Source organism: Borostomias antarcticus, assembly GCF_949987555.1.
Source record: "Borostomias antarcticus genome assembly, chromosome: 25".
Taxonomy (NCBI): domain Eukaryota; kingdom Metazoa; phylum Chordata; class Actinopteri; order Stomiiformes; family Stomiidae; genus Borostomias; species Borostomias antarcticus.
This window is the reverse complement of record NC_140258.1, coordinates 11,762,915-11,779,827: the sequence shown is the minus strand read 5'-3', so window position 1 is coordinate 11,779,827 and position 16,913 is coordinate 11,762,915. Positions and strand designations below refer to the sequence as shown.

Genomic DNA, 16,913 nt, shown 5'->3' with positions numbered 1-16,913 from the left:
AGGGAGAGAGAGAGAGGAGCGATAGAGAGAGAGAGAGAGAGAGAGAGAGAAGGGAAATCAGGGTTGACCGGAGCCCCTAAAGGAGACCAGGTGATACACACACACACACACACACACACACACACACACACACACACACACACACACACACACAACACACACACACAGAGTAATATCAGCTATCAGATAATACACATCAGCCCTCACCTCCTCCTCCTCTCCTCTCCTCCACCCCTCCCCTCCTCCTCATCTCCTCTCCTCCTCTCCTCCCCCCCCTCCCAGCCCTCACCTCCTCCTCCTCTCCTCCTCCCCCTCCCAGCCCTCACCTCCTCCTCATCTCCTCTCCTCCTCCCCTCCCAGCCCTCACGTCCTCCTCATCTCTTCTCTCCTCTCCCCCTCCCAGTCCTCTCCTCCTCCTCCTCTCCTCCCCCCCTCCCAGCCCTCACCTCCTCCTCATCTCCTCTCCTCCTCCCCTCCCAGCCCTCACATCCTCCTCATCTCCTCTTCTCTCCTCTCTCCCTCCCAGTCCTCTCCTCCTCCTCCTCTCCTCCCCCCCTCCCAGCCCTCATCTCCTCTTCTCTCCTCTCCCCCTCCCAGTCCTCTCCTCCTCCTCCTCTCCTCCCCCCCTCCCAGCCCTCATCTCCTCTTCTCTCCTCTCCCCCTCCCAGTCCTCTCCTCCTTCCCTCCCCTCTGTCCCCCCCCCCCCCTCTTCCCTCCCCTCTCCCCCCCCCCCCCTCCCAGTCCCTCTCTCCTCTCCTCAGCAGGGTGGATAGAGAGTTGACTCCCCCTTCCCTCCTGCAGCAGGCTCATCTCCGTCACCCCGGCGCCGGGGTGAAGCAGGGAGAACGGCCCCGGGTCCACGCTGGCACACACATCGTCACGGGAACCCTGCACGGTGTAATCCCGGGCTCACGACGCACAGCCGGCTCAGCTGAGTGTGGTACTGGCAGACTAAGCGTTTCATCCACGCTACCGCATGTACAACAGGATCCCATTCAACCTTTCCACTGTGTTTATTCCTGTGCCCGTGATGGAGGAGTTTTTTTTTTCCATGCTCCTCCGCTGTATAAATAGGTGGTGGCAGAGGAAGGCCAGCTGGCTGTGATTACCTTCCGCCATGGAGGTTCAGTGTAGCCGCTTCCCCGGCCTGTGGCTGACAGAACACAGCGCAGAGCAGAGGGGGTTCAGCGCGGAGACGCGGGGATGGAGAGAGACCGTACCGGGGGGGAGACGTGGGGGGAGACGTGGGGGGAGATACACACGCCACACGTGTCAGAGGTGAGGAGCCGGCTCTCCCTCTGTCAACGGGAGCTCCTCTGGAGTGATGCGGCTGGGGCAACGGTTCTGTCTCTGTGTGTCTCTGTGTGTCTCTGTCTGTCTCTGTCTGTCTCTGTGTGTCTCTGTGTGTCTCTGTGTGTCTCTGTGTGTCTCTGTCTGTCTCTGTCTGTCTCTGTCTGTCTCTGTCTGTCTCTGTCTGTCTCTGTCTGTGTGTCTCTGTGTGTCTCTGTGTGCGTTCAATTCTCCTGCCGACAGTTTATGATCTCACATCTCACAGCGTCTGTTCTGCGTCTGTTCTGTGTCTGTTCTGTGTCTGTTCTGTGTCTGTAAGTCCGTTCCCTGCCCTGTCCTCAGTCTTGAGCTGTGTTCGGAATCGTTCCCTATTCACTATATAGTGCACTATATAGGGCGTCAGCCATTTTGTTTGTAGTGTCCGAATTCTCCACAGAATTTTCGTTCCCTATATAGTCCACTATTTATTACCCACAATTCACCTTGATTTGCAGGGAACAGTGCATGTACCCTACATTTTCTCCGTTCCCTAGGTAGTTCACTACATGGTGAACCCTATATAGGGAATAGGGAGTGAGGGAACGAGGGAGCGATTCCCAACACAGCTTTGGTGTGTCTGTGAGGCTGGGGGCTGGGGGTGGAGGCTGGGGGTGACCTCTGTACTGTGTGGGTATCCACCATAGACAGATGACCTGTGTGTATTAGTTACAGTGCAGATGTTATCACTGTATGTGTGTGTGTGTGTGTGTGTGTATGTATCTGCCCCAAAACAAGCGGCCAGAGTCGCTCCAATGGGCCTTTAAATACCACCTGGTGTCATGGCAACGAGATATGGTCTATGGGATATAGTGGGATATACAGTAGGGCACAGAGTTGAATATAGGGTGGGTGGGCGGGAGGGGGGGGGGGGCAGCTCTGGGAGATGAGGAGCTAAATTAGTCTGACAACTGTTACAGAGCTTTAACTGTTAGAGCCTGCTTGGGGACTGGGACATGTACAATACCTACTACTACTACTACTATTACTACTACTACTACTACTATTACTATTACTATTACTATTACTACTACTACTACTACTACTACTACTACTACTACTACTACTATTACTATTATTACTACTACTACTACTACTACTACTATTACTATTACTACTATTACTACTACCAGTATTACTACTACTACTACTACTACTACTACTACTACTACTATTACTACCAGTATTACTACTACTACTACTACTATTACTATTACTACCACTACTACTACTTCTACTACCACTACTACTACCACTACTACTACTACTACTACTACTACTACTACCAGTATTACTACTACTACTACTACTACTACTACCAGTATTACTACTACTACTACTACTACTACTACCAGTATTACTACTACTACTACTACTACTACTACTGCTACCACTACTACTATTACTACTACTATTACTACTACTACTACTACTACCAGTATTACTACTACTACTTCTACCAGTATTACTACTACTACTACTACTACTACTATTACTATTACTATTACTATTACTACTACTACTACTACTACTACTACTACTATTACTACTACTACTACTACCAGTATTACTTCTACTATTATTACTACTACTACTACTACTACTACTACTACTACTACTACTACCAGTATTACTACTACTATTACTACTACTACTACTACTACTACTTGTTAGAGTACGGTTTTGGGACCCAGGCGCAACAGGAAAGGAGGAGGCAAGGAACGGTAAAGCCCGGAGGGGCGATTTAATAAGATCACAAAGGGGGATGTGGTAGTCGTACAGCCGATGGTCAGGCAGGAGCGTGGTAGTCGTACAGGCGATGGTCAGGCAGGAGCGGGGTTGTCGTACAGGCGATGGTCAGGCAGGAGCGGGGTTGTCGTACAGGCGATGGTCAGGCAGGAGCGGGGTTGTCGTACAGGCGATGTTCAGGCAGGAGCGGGGTTGTCGTACAGGCGATGGTCAGGCAGGAGCGGGGTCGTACAGGCGATGGTCAGGCAGGAGCGGGGTAATCGTACAGACGTGGGTCAGGCAGGAGCGGGGTCGTACAGGCGATGGTCAGGCAGGAGCGGGGTAATCGTACAGACGTGGGTCAGGCAGGAACTGGAGAGATGAGGAGGGGAGGCAGGGTGAGTGAGAGTAATCACAAACGGGGAACGGGAAAAAACACTACAAAATACGGGTAAGGAGATTGTAGGCTAGGCTATACTTTACCACAAGAGTATTATGGTAAGATCTGGCGATGAGTGGAGTGTAGACCAGGTTCTTGTAGAGGTTGAAGGTGATTGCAGAACGAGGGACAGGTGTGGTGATGATAATTGGAAACCGGTGAGTAGAGCCGCGCCCGCGTCATCGTCGGAGACGAGCGCGCCGTTCTTGTCTTTGCGCACGGGCCGATGTGCTGGGCATGTCGGGATCCAACTCTTCGTCATCGGAGAGGGAGGAGACTGCCGAGTCCGCGGAGCTGGCCGGAGACGGGGAACGCCCGGCAGTGAGGGGAAACTCCGGCGAGTCAGAACGTTGTATGCCCGGGCCGATGCGACGTGCGGTAGAGCGCGTAGGATGCCCCGAGCGCGCAGCGGGCCCAGAGGGGAGAGAGGGAGGCGGTTGTGGAGGCGAGGGCATGCGAGCCGTAACACTACTACTGTACAGTACCACTACTACTACTACTACTACTACTACTACAGTACTACTACTACTACTGTTACTACTAGCCTACTGATATTACTGCTGATACTACTACAGTACTACTGCTACTTTAATACTACCACTGCTACTACTACTAGTACTGTTACTATCACTACTATTACCCAGTAGATGGTGGTGGTCCTTGGCAGAGTATCAGACTTGTACTACTGTCCACATGCCCTCCACAGTGATGGGGTTGATGAAACTCTACTCCACATCACATGACACCGGGGCAAAAATAGCTGCTAAGTGCCGTTGCATGTCTAATAAAGCAATACGGAAACATGGTATGTTTACTAAGAGGTGAAATATGTCCGCAGAGCGCTAAGGACCGGGGACTGTAGCCAAGCAGGCTACGGGCCAAGACTGTAGTGAATGGAGAATGTGTCTGGAGCTGGGCCTACAACACCTAGAGCTGTTACCATTACAATACCATCAACTATCTCCAGATACAGGGCTTCAGAGTACCTCAGACATGTTATACAGTATCTATAGACCAGGAGGGCTTCAGAGTACCTCAGACATGTTATACAGTATCTATAGACCAGGAGGGCTTCAGAGTACCTCAAACATGTTATACAGTATCTATAGACCTGGAGGGCTTCAGAGTACCTCAGACATGTTATACAGTATCTATAGACCAGGAGGGCTTCAGAGTACCTCAGACATGTTATACAGTATCTATAGACCAGGAGGGCTTCAGAGTACCTCAGACATGTTATACAGTATCTATAGACCTGAGGGCTTCAGAGTACCTCAGACATGTTATACAGTATCTATAGACCAGGAGGGCTTCAGAGTACCTCAGACATGTTATACAGTATCTATAGACCAGGAGGGCTTCAGAGTACCTCAAACATGTTATACAGTATCTATAGACCAGGAGGGCTTCAGAGTACCTCAAACATGTTATACAGTATCTATAGACCTGGAGGGCTTCAGAGTACCTCAAACATGTTATACAGTATCTATAGACCTGGAGGGCTTCAGAGTACCTCAAACATGTTATACAGTATCTATAGACCAGGAGGGCTTCAGAGTACCTCAAACATGTTATACAGTATCTATAGACCTGGAGGGCTTCAGAGTACCTCAGACATGTTATACAGTATCTATAGACCTGGAGGGCTTCAGAGTACCTCAGACATGTTATACAGTACAGTATCTATAGACCTGGAGGGCTTCAGAGTACCTCAGACATGTTATACAGTATCTATAGACCTGGAGGGCTTCAGAGTACCTCAGACATGTTATACAGTATCTATAGACCTGGAGGGCTTCAGAGTACCTCAGACATGTTATACAGTATCTATAGACCTGGAGGGCTTCAGAGTACAGTACCTCCAACTTATACAGTATCTATACACCAGGGGGCTTCAAAGTACAGTAACTCAGGCTTATTGTATCTTCAAGGAGTACAGAGTCCCAGTAATCCCTCTCTCTGAATTGCTCCCCTGTAGTTCGTGTAGCCAGGTAGATGTAGATGTAGATGTGTGTGTCAGGGCAGCTAGTTAGCTGTCAGCAGCACCAGCGTCTCTGTGGTACCAGGGCTGAGTTTCCCAGAGGCATCGTAGCGCTACGATGCATCTGGGAAACTCAGCCCAGATCTGTAAGCCGAACCCTAAAACAGATCCAGTCTAGTTCCCCAGCAGCCGTGAGCGAGAGAGCGTTCTGGTCCTCACCTGGCAGCGGATCTGTCAAGGAGGTGTGTCTCATACAGTACAGTGCACTCAGGGACAATAAACATAAAGATAATGTGCCATGAAACCCCCCCGAAACAACTTAACATGCAGTTACACTCCAAACTGAAGAATTTAAATGAGTCAAAACGAGTGTCGGCTCCCGTACCCTCTCGCATCTCACGCACACACCCCTCCCGGTCATCGGAGCCAGGATCACTCAACATTCATCATCATCAAGATGTTTTTCCTCCACATATGTGAGGTAGAGTCGTAGTAAGAGCGTTTATTTAGCTAAAAATAACCAAACAGAGACCATCTGGCGGTCTGGTATGCTACGATGCAACCCAGCCAACGAAAACACGTTTAAAATGATCAACATGAAAGACTTGGATATAATTTCTGGAATTGCCTGTGAAATAAAGAATGTTATGATTGTATGTGCTCTACGATACAAGTGATTTACTGACAGAGTGGCCGTTACTGACTTCCTGCTCATATTTGGTTGAGTAAGTCGAACCTAACCATAGAGTCCTGTTTCATTGTGTTGGTCCGTTTACACAGTTCAGATCAGCTCCGACCACGAGCTGCTGAGGTCCAGAACAGCGATGAGATAAAAGACCTAACATCCCGTGAAGCCTCAGCTGAACTGATGGAGTGATTAACTGACAAACTGATTTATCTGACACGGATCCATCTGTGTCTGATAAACTGTTTTTCTATCAACCGTTTCCCTGTGGGCGGGACTGGGCAGTTATACAAACACACCCCTGAGAGGGGGTTGACAGACCACTGGGGTTTATGGGTCATAATGGCTGAATTAGTCCAACTTGTTTGATTTATGTGATCAGTGAGCAGGTCTGACTAATGGTGCGTGTACGACCGGCCCACCATCGTGTGACTCGTTCATAACTCACTCTGTTCCCTGTGTCAGCCAGGCATCACAGAACCAGCCAGCCAGTCGTAGAGAAACAGCCAGCTACCCCAACCAGGCACACGAGGACTGCCAATCCATCCGTCAAGTAAAACCAGACACAAAGACGCTCCATCACCACAGCCAGCGTGCCGTTCCATTCGACTCCCCCCCCCTTCCCCCTTCCCCCTTCCCACCCCTGCTGTGACACGGTCCTCCAGAATGGGACCCTGTGTTTTTACTGTATGTTTCAGCTGAGAGGGGGGGGCGGGGGGGGGCAGCTGGTTTCCATTAGCATTCTTCTGCGCCTGGACGAGCCAGGCTCATGTGGGCAGACACTGGAGCAAGATAAATGATGGGATTGGCCAGGCAGACTACCCGCTCTGTGCCTGGAGCCAGATCTGCTCTGTTTATGGTGATTCTGACTGCAGTGAGAGGGACATTCTCTCACACACACACACACAGGCACACACGCATGCCGGCACACACACGTGCACACACACACACACACACACACACACACACACACACACACACACACGCATGCCGGCACACACACGTGCACACACACACACGCACACACACAGGCACACATGCATGCCGGCACACACACGTGCACACACACATACGCACACACATACACACATGCATGCCGGCACACACACGCGCACGCACGCACACACACACACACACACACACACAAAGCATAAACCATTATCAAGAATGAATTTGTGTTAGCACAGGTTAGAGTTACTGTCACCTGTGCTGATGGGTCTCGGGTGGCTGTGGTCTGAGACGGTCAACCCTCCTTCTCTACCAGACCCTGGTCTCTCTGCCGAGCACAAGCTCTGCTTCAGACAAACAGTTGATTTTATCTTCATACTTTTATATTTACCTACATAAATCATAAAAAACTGGGGCACCCCGGTAGCTCACCGGGTAAGGCGCGCACCATATGAAGACTAGTTCTTCGCGCGGCGGACCAGGGTTCAATTCCTGGCTTGGGTCCTGTGCCGCATGTCCTCCCCTCTCTCTCTCCCACATTTCCTGTCTCTCTACACTGTCCTATACCATTAAAGCTGAAAAGCCCTAAAAAAAAATCTTAAAGAAATAAAATAAAATCTTAAAGAAATAGTCAATCCAACAATAACCACGCCTAACACATCCTCCGAAGTACCAGCCACTTCCTGCACACGTGTTGCTCTGAACACACGCTGCACACCTCAAGAAAGTCACCAACACCAATCTTCAAGCACCGGACGCAAGACTGAAAATAAGAGAGTAGAAATGTGCATGAATTGCTCCACACCTTTGAATGCTGGTGACTTTCCAACCGAAACGCAAACTCTAACAGTGACTCTACAATGAGTTACGAGTGACTCTAACAGCATACAATGAGTTATGCGTGACTAACAGCATGTAACGAGTTATGAGGGAAATGTTGGCAGCCATTACTATAAGTAACAGAGCAGAGTCGGGTTCCTCTGTTTCCAGTGATAATTTGCAGCTCTGCCATGAGGTTCAGGACTGATTGAGATCTCTCACAGTGTTGAGCGAGATGCAGAACAGCCGAGGCGAGATGCTATCGTTTCATAACGGCCATCTTACTGCGGTTGGCATCTAACTGTTGCTCCGAGGTTTGACGTTTTTGAATCTTGACAATTGTTTTCGAGAACATAACATTTTGATGATCTAAACGGCAGTAATGTGAAACAGCTTGAGACAACCTCTCCTCGGTTTTTCTGTATCTGAACACAGTGTTATGGGAGTGAGTTTATCTGGCTGGCACCTCAAAGTCCGACCAGGGGAGATACCAGTGAGATACCAGCTATGTGTCAGGGTCCAGATGGGCCCAGATGTGAGGAATAGAGGAGTAGTGTGTGTGTGTGTGTGTGCGTGAGAGAGGAGAGGGGTATCTCCCACCCAGACCAACCCTGAGGTATCAGTGTTCAACATATTGAACAGGTTTAGACTGAGAGGAGGTCATTAACATAGTTCACATTTCTAATCTGTGGCTCACCATGTCTAGGCTAACTACCTACCACTCACACATTTGGCATGAACGTTTACACCCAGAATTACTGTACTTTTAAAGGATAGGATAACGGCTATATTCTAGTTACTGCCTACTCATGTATTATGATCCCACAGAATCACCTACTCTTGACTGACTAGACTAAACAAAGTAACAGCAGACATTCTAGCAGATACTGTGAGTTTCACACAGTTCGGCCACGATGAGGGGGCTTTTGGGTTAAAGCTCATGTAGACATAGCATGCTAAGTAGGCCTGACATGGGCCAGTCAAGGTTAGGCGTATGGTGTAGGAACACGAGGAGGCTAGCTAGCTAGCAAGGGGCAGGCGGTCCATATGAAGAGCTAGCTAGCTAGCACAGGGCAGGCGGTCCATATGAAGAGCTAGCTAGCTAGCAAGGGGCAGGCGGTCCATATGAAGAGCTAGCTAGCTAGCTAGCACAGGGCAGGTGGTCCATAAAGGACACGTGAAGCTAGCTAGTTAGCAAGCAGGCATACTAGGATGGAAAGGTGGATAGTCTCCCAGGATGTGGGGGCTCGCAGCCTACTCTCACCCTCACACCTAGCCTCCCCCATAGCCTCCCCCCAGCCCCCAGCCTCCCCCTGCCTCCCACTGCTGCCCCCCACCGTGAGAGTGCCTGCAGCAGGCTGTAAAGAATGCGGGTGAGATTTACAGGCTCCGTGTGGGCCTCCCTGCTTCCCGAGGTGATGCTGAGATGCCCCGGGGCCCGGCGGGGACCCTCTCTATAGCTGCCTGTGTTACTGTAGAGCCCACCACAATACAGGGACTGTGCCGGGGACAAAGAGGGGCCTGTACCCGGCCTCCACACACCCTGGTCCATTGTGAGCGATCCTCAGGTCTGACAAACACACCCTGAGTATGGAGAGACTTCATGAGCCGTGACTCGTGACTGAGAGAGAGAGAGAGAGAGAGAGAGAGAGGAGAGGGACAGAAAGGTAGAGGACAGAGAGGAGAGAGAGAGAGAGGAGAGAGAGAGAGAGAGAGAGAGAGAGAGAGGGAGAGAGAGAGGAGAGGGACAGAAAGGTAGAGGACAGAGAGGAGAGAGAGAGAGAGAGAGGAGAGGGACAGGAAGGCAGAGGACATAGAGGAGAGAGAGAGAGAGAGAGAGAGAGGTAGAGGACAGAGAGGAGAGAGAGGGTACATCTCTGAAGCAGTGTCCTCCTGGACTTCCTCACAGCAAATGGACACTGTTCAGTTACAGCAGAGACAGTCAGTTCAGAGACTCTCTTGGAACCAAGGCGGTCTCCCTCCAGTCAGTTTCGTCATCGGTTTGTAACTGTTTGGACACTGACACAACTTGTTTGTCTGACACAAACAATGCAGGAAATTGCTTTAGCGCTCCACTAGAAGATAAATAATCACAAGGCGCGAGCGAACAGCAGTGGTAGCTCGCTAGCGCAGCGGAGAGAAGAGAGAGAGCAGGGAGAGAAGACTGAGGGTTGTGAGAACATGGCCGGGGGGTTCATCTGAGATCCAGGACAGGAGCCGTTACTCTGACCCACCTGACCCAGCCTCAGCAGGGCAGGCCGGGGCAGATACAGAACAGGAGCTGGGTCTGAGGCTGCTGGTGGTGGGGGCCTAAGGGTTTCAGGTTTGGGGGGCTAGGAAGCTGACCTGGGTCTGGTAATGTGGGTTGGGGGCGGGGGGGGGTTAGGGTTAACGCTGTGGTTCTTACCTTGACGTAGGCGGTGTAGCGCCGGCACTCCTGCCGGTTGACCTCCAGGCTGACCGTCTGGCTGAGGGTGCTGACCTGTGACCCTGCCTGGGAGAAGTACACCCGGGAGGCCTGGTTCCTCTGGCGCTTATCAGCGTCTGCTGTCAGGTTGTACTGCAACTCTGGAGAGAGGGGGGCACACAGGGTCACACACACACCAACAAACATGAATGGGTTAACTAAGCAGTCGTACATTTTAAGGAGCTGCTGATCAGTAAAACTCTCTCTCCCCCTCTCTCTCTCACACACACACACGCACGCACACACTCGCGCACGCACACACACACACACACACACACACACACACACACACACACACACACACACACACACACACACACACACACTTTCACAGACATGCTGGTAGGGTCAGCAGGGTTTGACTACTTCACACTGCCTCTGTTTATAACAGCAATCATGAGCATGAGGCCCAACATTACCCATGCTTCCCCCTGGTCCCTTTAAGCATGGGGGCGGGGCCATTTAGAACACATTCATGGAATAAATCAGCCTCAGTCTGCAAGGATGACCTCAGAGCGTGTCGCACTGGGAAAACAGCGGGAGAGGTGGCACACGCATACACACACACACACACACGCACGCACACACACACACGTATACACACACTTCCCTGCCCTCCTCCCCTGTTCTCTCTGGCGTACATAAGCGATGCCATGACCTCAGCCTGCTCTGTTCTGCCTCCACTATGGGCGTCACCTCACAGGAGGGGCGGCCTTTCCATGGCGAGTGCCAGCGAGCCAGACAGAGGGTCTCAGTTCTGCTCTGAGCCCCCATGCTTACCTAACAGCCCCCCTTGGGGGCATCAGCCTGAAGGTCAGCAGTCTGCCCCTAGGTCTGGCCCTACCCTGCCACACCCTCACACGACGGACCAGTCCGGGGCCACACCCTCGCACTTTACACCACACCCATTGGCTGGCTGGACACTAACCATACCCACTGGCTGAACAATGGCTGCTGCCATTGGCTACAGGCTGACCACACCCTCTGGCTACATCACTACATATTTATACAGACTTTCCCTGTATAAATAATGGATGGATAAAAACAAAAACAAAAAACAAAACAAATGTGAGCATGACGTGACGGAGAGAGTTCCCTCAGGGAGGGAGGGAGATACCACAGTCTGGTCTCTAAAACCGCTGAGGGGAGAGAAGGGAGGCTCCCAGCTGGAACCACAAACCTCACAAACTAAGGGAATGCCTGCTGCTGTGACGGTTCTACCTCTGCCAGTGTGTCTGTGCTGTGACAGTTCTTCCTCTGCCAGTGTGTCTGTCATGTGACAGTTCTTCCTCTGCCAGTGTGTCTGTGATGTGACAGTTCTTCCTCTGCCAGTGTGTCTGTAATGTGACAGCTCTTCCTCTGCCAGTGTGTCTGTGCTGTGACAGCTCTTCCTCTGCCAGTGTGTCTGTCATGTGACAGCTCTTCCTCTGCCAGTGTGTCTGTCATGTGACAGTTCTTCCTCTGCCAGTGTGTCTGTGATGTGACAGCTCTTCCTCTGCCAGTGTGTCTGTGATGTGACAGCCCTACCTCTGTCAGTGTGTCTGTGCTGCAGTACTCACCTATCTGCCCAGGGAGGGACTTGCCCCCGAAGCGCAGGCAGACGGTGGCGTTGAAGCAGTTCAAGTTCTGCGGCCCCTCGTGGCACTGGGGCACCGTGATGTTGATGGACACGGGCAGGAAGATGGACACCGCCACCGTGATCACCGGACGCGACCTGCAACAATGGCAACCGTCACGACCGGACTGGACAGGGGGCAGAAGAAGCTACATGTAGATAGATAGCCATACGTCATCAATACTATACACATAAATACATCAATCTCTATGATCGAAGCTCCTCATCAGCGAATCTAGTTCTCCAACGGCCGTCTAGGACCGTCCAAGACATGACCTCTGACCTTATGGTTCAGTCTACCGGTTCCCGGACCTGCTAGTGGACTCACCTCAGCAGTACCACGCTGTCGGACATGAACGCCCCGATGGTGACATCTGGAATGAAAAAATAACCGTGAGCGTTATACATTAACCCCTCCACTGCTTTGAAGGGATAGAGGATAGAGGGATAGAGGGATAGAGGGGGGATAGACACCCCCTGACTCTGTAAGGAAACAATGGGTTCTGCTGGTCAGCACGCTAACTAAGAGCTCTGCCCTCCCTAACAGGGACCTCTGCATCCCATGGTGCACCTGTGGTCTGGAGGAAGGCGCTGCTGATACACACATCTCCCTGACAGCGCTTCCCGGCCTGCTGAGCTGCCCCATCCTGACTGTCCAGGGAGGAATGCAGTAAACAAGACGCCTGAGCATCACGAGGTTGATCGCTCGCTCTCTCTCACACACACACACACACACACACACACACACACACACACACACACACACACACACACACACACACACACACACACACACACACACACACACACACACACACACACACACACACACACACACACACACACACACACACACACACACACACACACACACTAGCTGACCACTAACAGAGCGTGCAACCAGAATGATTCAACTATCTAATATTATATAATGTCACATTCTACACTCCATCATTCCACGGTCTGTGGGACCAAAATAACTATACTACAAGCCTTTGTTGTGTACTGTGCATGCGTGTGTGTGTGTGTGTGTGTGTGTGTGTCTGTGCGTGTTCACATACCTGGGTATCCATTTCCATCCATGTCCACACTGCCAGAGATGGACTGCCCGAACATCTGTAACCCAGGACTCACACTGCGACCAGACAGCCTCTGTACACACACACACACACACACACACACACACACACACACACACACACACACACACACACACACACACACACACACACACACACACACACACACACACACACACACACACACACACACACACACACACACACACACACACAAACTGAGAGATTGAGCACACACACTGTGCTGGGATGTTATTCTAACTAGCAGTGTGTGTTGTGATCAAATTATAGGAAAATTGCTGAAAAACAGACGATGATGTTTCCAGCTTGTGAACTGTGATGGATTGGATTCCCAGACAGAGCAGTTTAAACTTCAGTAGTCTCTGAGCTTCTAGCGGTATCTCTTGGTGTGCTGCTGGTATCTACTGGTATCTACTGGTGTCTACTGGTGTCTACTGGTGTCTACTGGTGACATGTGGTGAGTGACAGCTCAAGGTGTGGTTACCATGGAGTATTTGCTGACGATTCCCGAGACGTCGCCATGGTAGATATAGACCGCTCCCCCGTAGTCTTCCTCTTTAGGGGCTCCTATAGCTACATCTGGAGAGATTGAGGGAGGGAGAGAGGGTGAGAGAGAAAGAGAGGGGGGTGGGGAGAGGGAGAAAGAGAGGGGGAGGAGGAGAGGGAGAGAGAGGAGAGAGAGAGGGGGGGGTGGGGAGAGGGAGGAAGAGAGGGGGAGGAGGAGAGGGAGAGAGAGGGAAGGGGGGAGGAGGAGAGGGAGAAATAGAGGGGGAGGAGGAGAGGGAGAGAGAGGGAAGGGGGGAGGAAGGGAAGAGGGCAGAGAGGAAAGAGAGGGGGAATGGGAGAGAGAGAGAGAGAAGGGGAGGGAGGGAGGGGACGGGGGAGAAAGAGAGAGAGAGAGTAATCAGAGAGAGTGACGAGAGAAGGCCAGGTTGCTGTATGTGTACGTCAGAGCATCCATAAAGCAGTTAGCTTTAGGCCGGGCTGGGAAGCACGTTGTTAAGTCTCTTAACAGACACTTAAGTGTGTGTCAGAGGCAGTAAACCCACACAGGGGTTGCAGAGAGAGTGGAAACATGGCAGTAAACCCACAGCAGAGGGATTAAAACAGCCTCCCCTTATCATATCTCTCTGGAGGGGGCCATTTTCCTTTTTAAACAAAAACGCTTGTTCGTGATTCTTGCATACCCTGGCAGGAGGAACAGTTGAACATACCTCTGCAGTTTGGTGTTTGTATGATAAGTTACTCCCTCATCTTATCTAAGCTTGTAAATTGTAATGCAGTGAAACCTTAACTTGTCAGTTATGAGTTTTAAGCTGTGACAATAAGAACGCCTGCTGGGCATCTCTCCCAGCATCCACAGTGTCTAGGTTCTCCAGTCTCTCGGTTCTCCAGTCTCTCGGTTCTCCAGCCTCTCGGTTCTCCAGCCTCTCGGTTCTCCAGCCTCTCAGTTCTCCAGTCTCTCAGTTCTCCAGCCTCTCGGTTCTCCAGCCTCTCAGTTCTCCAGTCTCTCAGTTCTCCAGTCTCTCGGTTCTCCAGCCTCTCGGTTCTCCAGCCTCTCAGTTATGGTAAACGGACTGCACTTATATATCAAGGACACTTTGACATGTGGACAGGAGGATCTGGGATTTGAACCGCCGACCCTACGATCACAGTACGACCCGCTCTACCTCCTGAGCCAAAGCCGTCACACAGATACACTCTCAAACATCCTTGGTAGTCCTTGTGGTCCGAGTCTCCAGTTCTCCAGTCTCCCCAGCCTCTCCAGTCTCCCAGCCCCCACGGCCTGTCATCCCTCCAGCCCCTCCAGTCTCTCCAGCCCCTCCAGCCCCTCCAGTCTCCCCAGCCCCCACAGCCTGTCAGTCTCCCCAGCCCCCACGGCCTGTCATCCCTCCAGTGGGAAACTCAGGCCAAGAGCAGCCTTTCAGACCCGCTCCATGACTGCCAGGAAAAAACACTGTCCATGTGTCTAAGTGTGTGTGTGCCTGTGTGTGATGTTCAGTAAGTCTGTGTGTGTTTGTGTCTAAGTGTGTATGTGCCTGTGTGTGATGTTCAGTAAGTCTGTGTGTGTGTGTGCCTGTGTGTGATGTTCAGTAGGTCTGTGTGTGTTTGTCTGACGTGAGGATGTCTGTGCATATGTTTGCGTCTGAGTTTGTGTGTGTGTGTGTGTGTGTGTGTGTGTGTCTGTGTGTGCGCGTGTGTGTACACATCAGTGAGAGGGCTGTGTTTTGTGAAGATGGCTGAACCACAGGATAATCAGAACAGAATGTGTGTGAGAACCTACATTGTCCTCTGGCTTTCACACAGCTTAGAAAACAGCCAATAAGCAGCCCCCTTGCTCACGGACCACCAATAAGCAGCCCCCGTGCTCACAGATCCTCTGTGAAAGCCAATAAGCAGCCCCCATGCTCAGGGCCCAGTGCTGGTTAGGGTGAGAGGAGGCGGTTTCTGTCTGTCAGACTCCAGACAGCAGCGGAAGCAGCTTAGTCTGGCCCCCAGACCACATCTCCAGCCTGTCATTGAATATTCATGAACCCTGTTCATAACGGGGCCTACTGGCTTTGTGACTACATCTGTATTACACAATGTGTCTACAGTACATAGTATTGTGCACGGCTGCCTGCAATACTTGGGCCTTTGTTTACAACTATTCCATAGAGGCTGTATTATAAATGTAGACTGCAGAGGAGTCTGGGTAGACCATCTCCATCTACAGTAGTGCTTCTATATCAGATACACTCTCGAACATCCTTCGTAAGGGTGCAAACCGTAACCTTTGTGGTCTACCTCTCCTATAGGAGATAAATTCACCTTGGTAACCATGGTACTGTATATTAACCTTGGTAACCATGGTACTGTATATAAACCTTGGTAACCGTGGTACTGTATATTAACCTTGGTAACCATGGAAGTGTACATTAACCTTGGTAACCATGGTACTGTATATTAACCTTGGTAAACATGGTACTGTATATTAACCTTGGTAACCATGGAAGTGTACATTAACCTTGGTAACTACGGTACTGTAGACTAACCTTGGTAACCATCATCATCAATGTCCCCTATGGCAGTGATGCACTCTCCAAAGTGGGCGTTGTAGGCGTTGTCCCCACTCAGAAGACCAGCCTCCTCCATCACACCCTGTGGGAGGAGCCAGAGAGGGAGGAGCCAGAGAGAGAGAGAGAGAGGAGCCAGCGAGAGAGAGAGAGAGAGGGAGGAGCCAGAGAGAGAGAGGGAGGAGCCAGAGAGGGAGGGCCCAGAGAGAGAGGGAGGAGCCAGAGAGGGAGGAGCCAGAGAGGGAGGAGCCAGAGAGAAAGAGAGAGGGAGAGAGAGAGGTGTAAAAAACAAAGTTTTGAATTAAATATAAAAGACGTGCTGTATCCTACAGAATGAGGCCTCACAGATCAAGAACACAGCAACAACAATATCCTGACAGTAACGTTCAGATACTGTAGAACTGGTAGAACAGCGTGTCTAACACCCACAGATTAACTCTTCCCTTCTCCCATATAATAACATTTACATAGCAGACATGAACGGGGGTCAAACAAACTGACCCGACACACAAACAAGCTGTGCAGATCTGCGTGGATGATAAACATACAGTAACTGATCTCTACACGGGTCGGGTCACACGCGGGCTGGAAGGTTCTACTGTACATCCACCAACCCTCACCCTACAGTATCAGTCTGGAAGGTTCTACTGTACATCCACCGACCCTCACCCTGCAGTATCAGTCTGCCTCTGACCCCTCTGTGTCCTCCATGTCACACTATTGCCATTGCTGAGGTACACAGACACCTG

The 16,913-nt window shown here is 51.0% G+C and overlaps 1 protein-coding gene across 1 annotated transcript in view; it reads right to left on the bottom strand.

The window, feature by feature from the left end:
* Window positions 1–16,913, bottom strand: part of itga9 (integrin, alpha 9) — a gene marked incomplete at both ends in the record, with an annotated part of 36,996 nt that overhangs the window by 1,595 nt on the left and 18,488 nt on the right. The window contains 6 exons of the mRNA XM_084458899.1: window positions 10,334–10,494; window positions 11,953–12,107; window positions 12,337–12,382; window positions 13,070–13,160; window positions 13,593–13,687; window positions 16,144–16,249. Of these exons, the coding sequence (XP_084315025.1) occupies window positions 10,334–10,494; window positions 11,953–12,107; window positions 12,337–12,382; window positions 13,070–13,160; window positions 13,593–13,687; window positions 16,144–16,249 (654 nt within the window). The remainder of the gene's footprint in view (window positions 1–10,333; window positions 10,495–11,952; window positions 12,108–12,336; window positions 12,383–13,069; window positions 13,161–13,592; window positions 13,688–16,143; window positions 16,250–16,913) is intronic.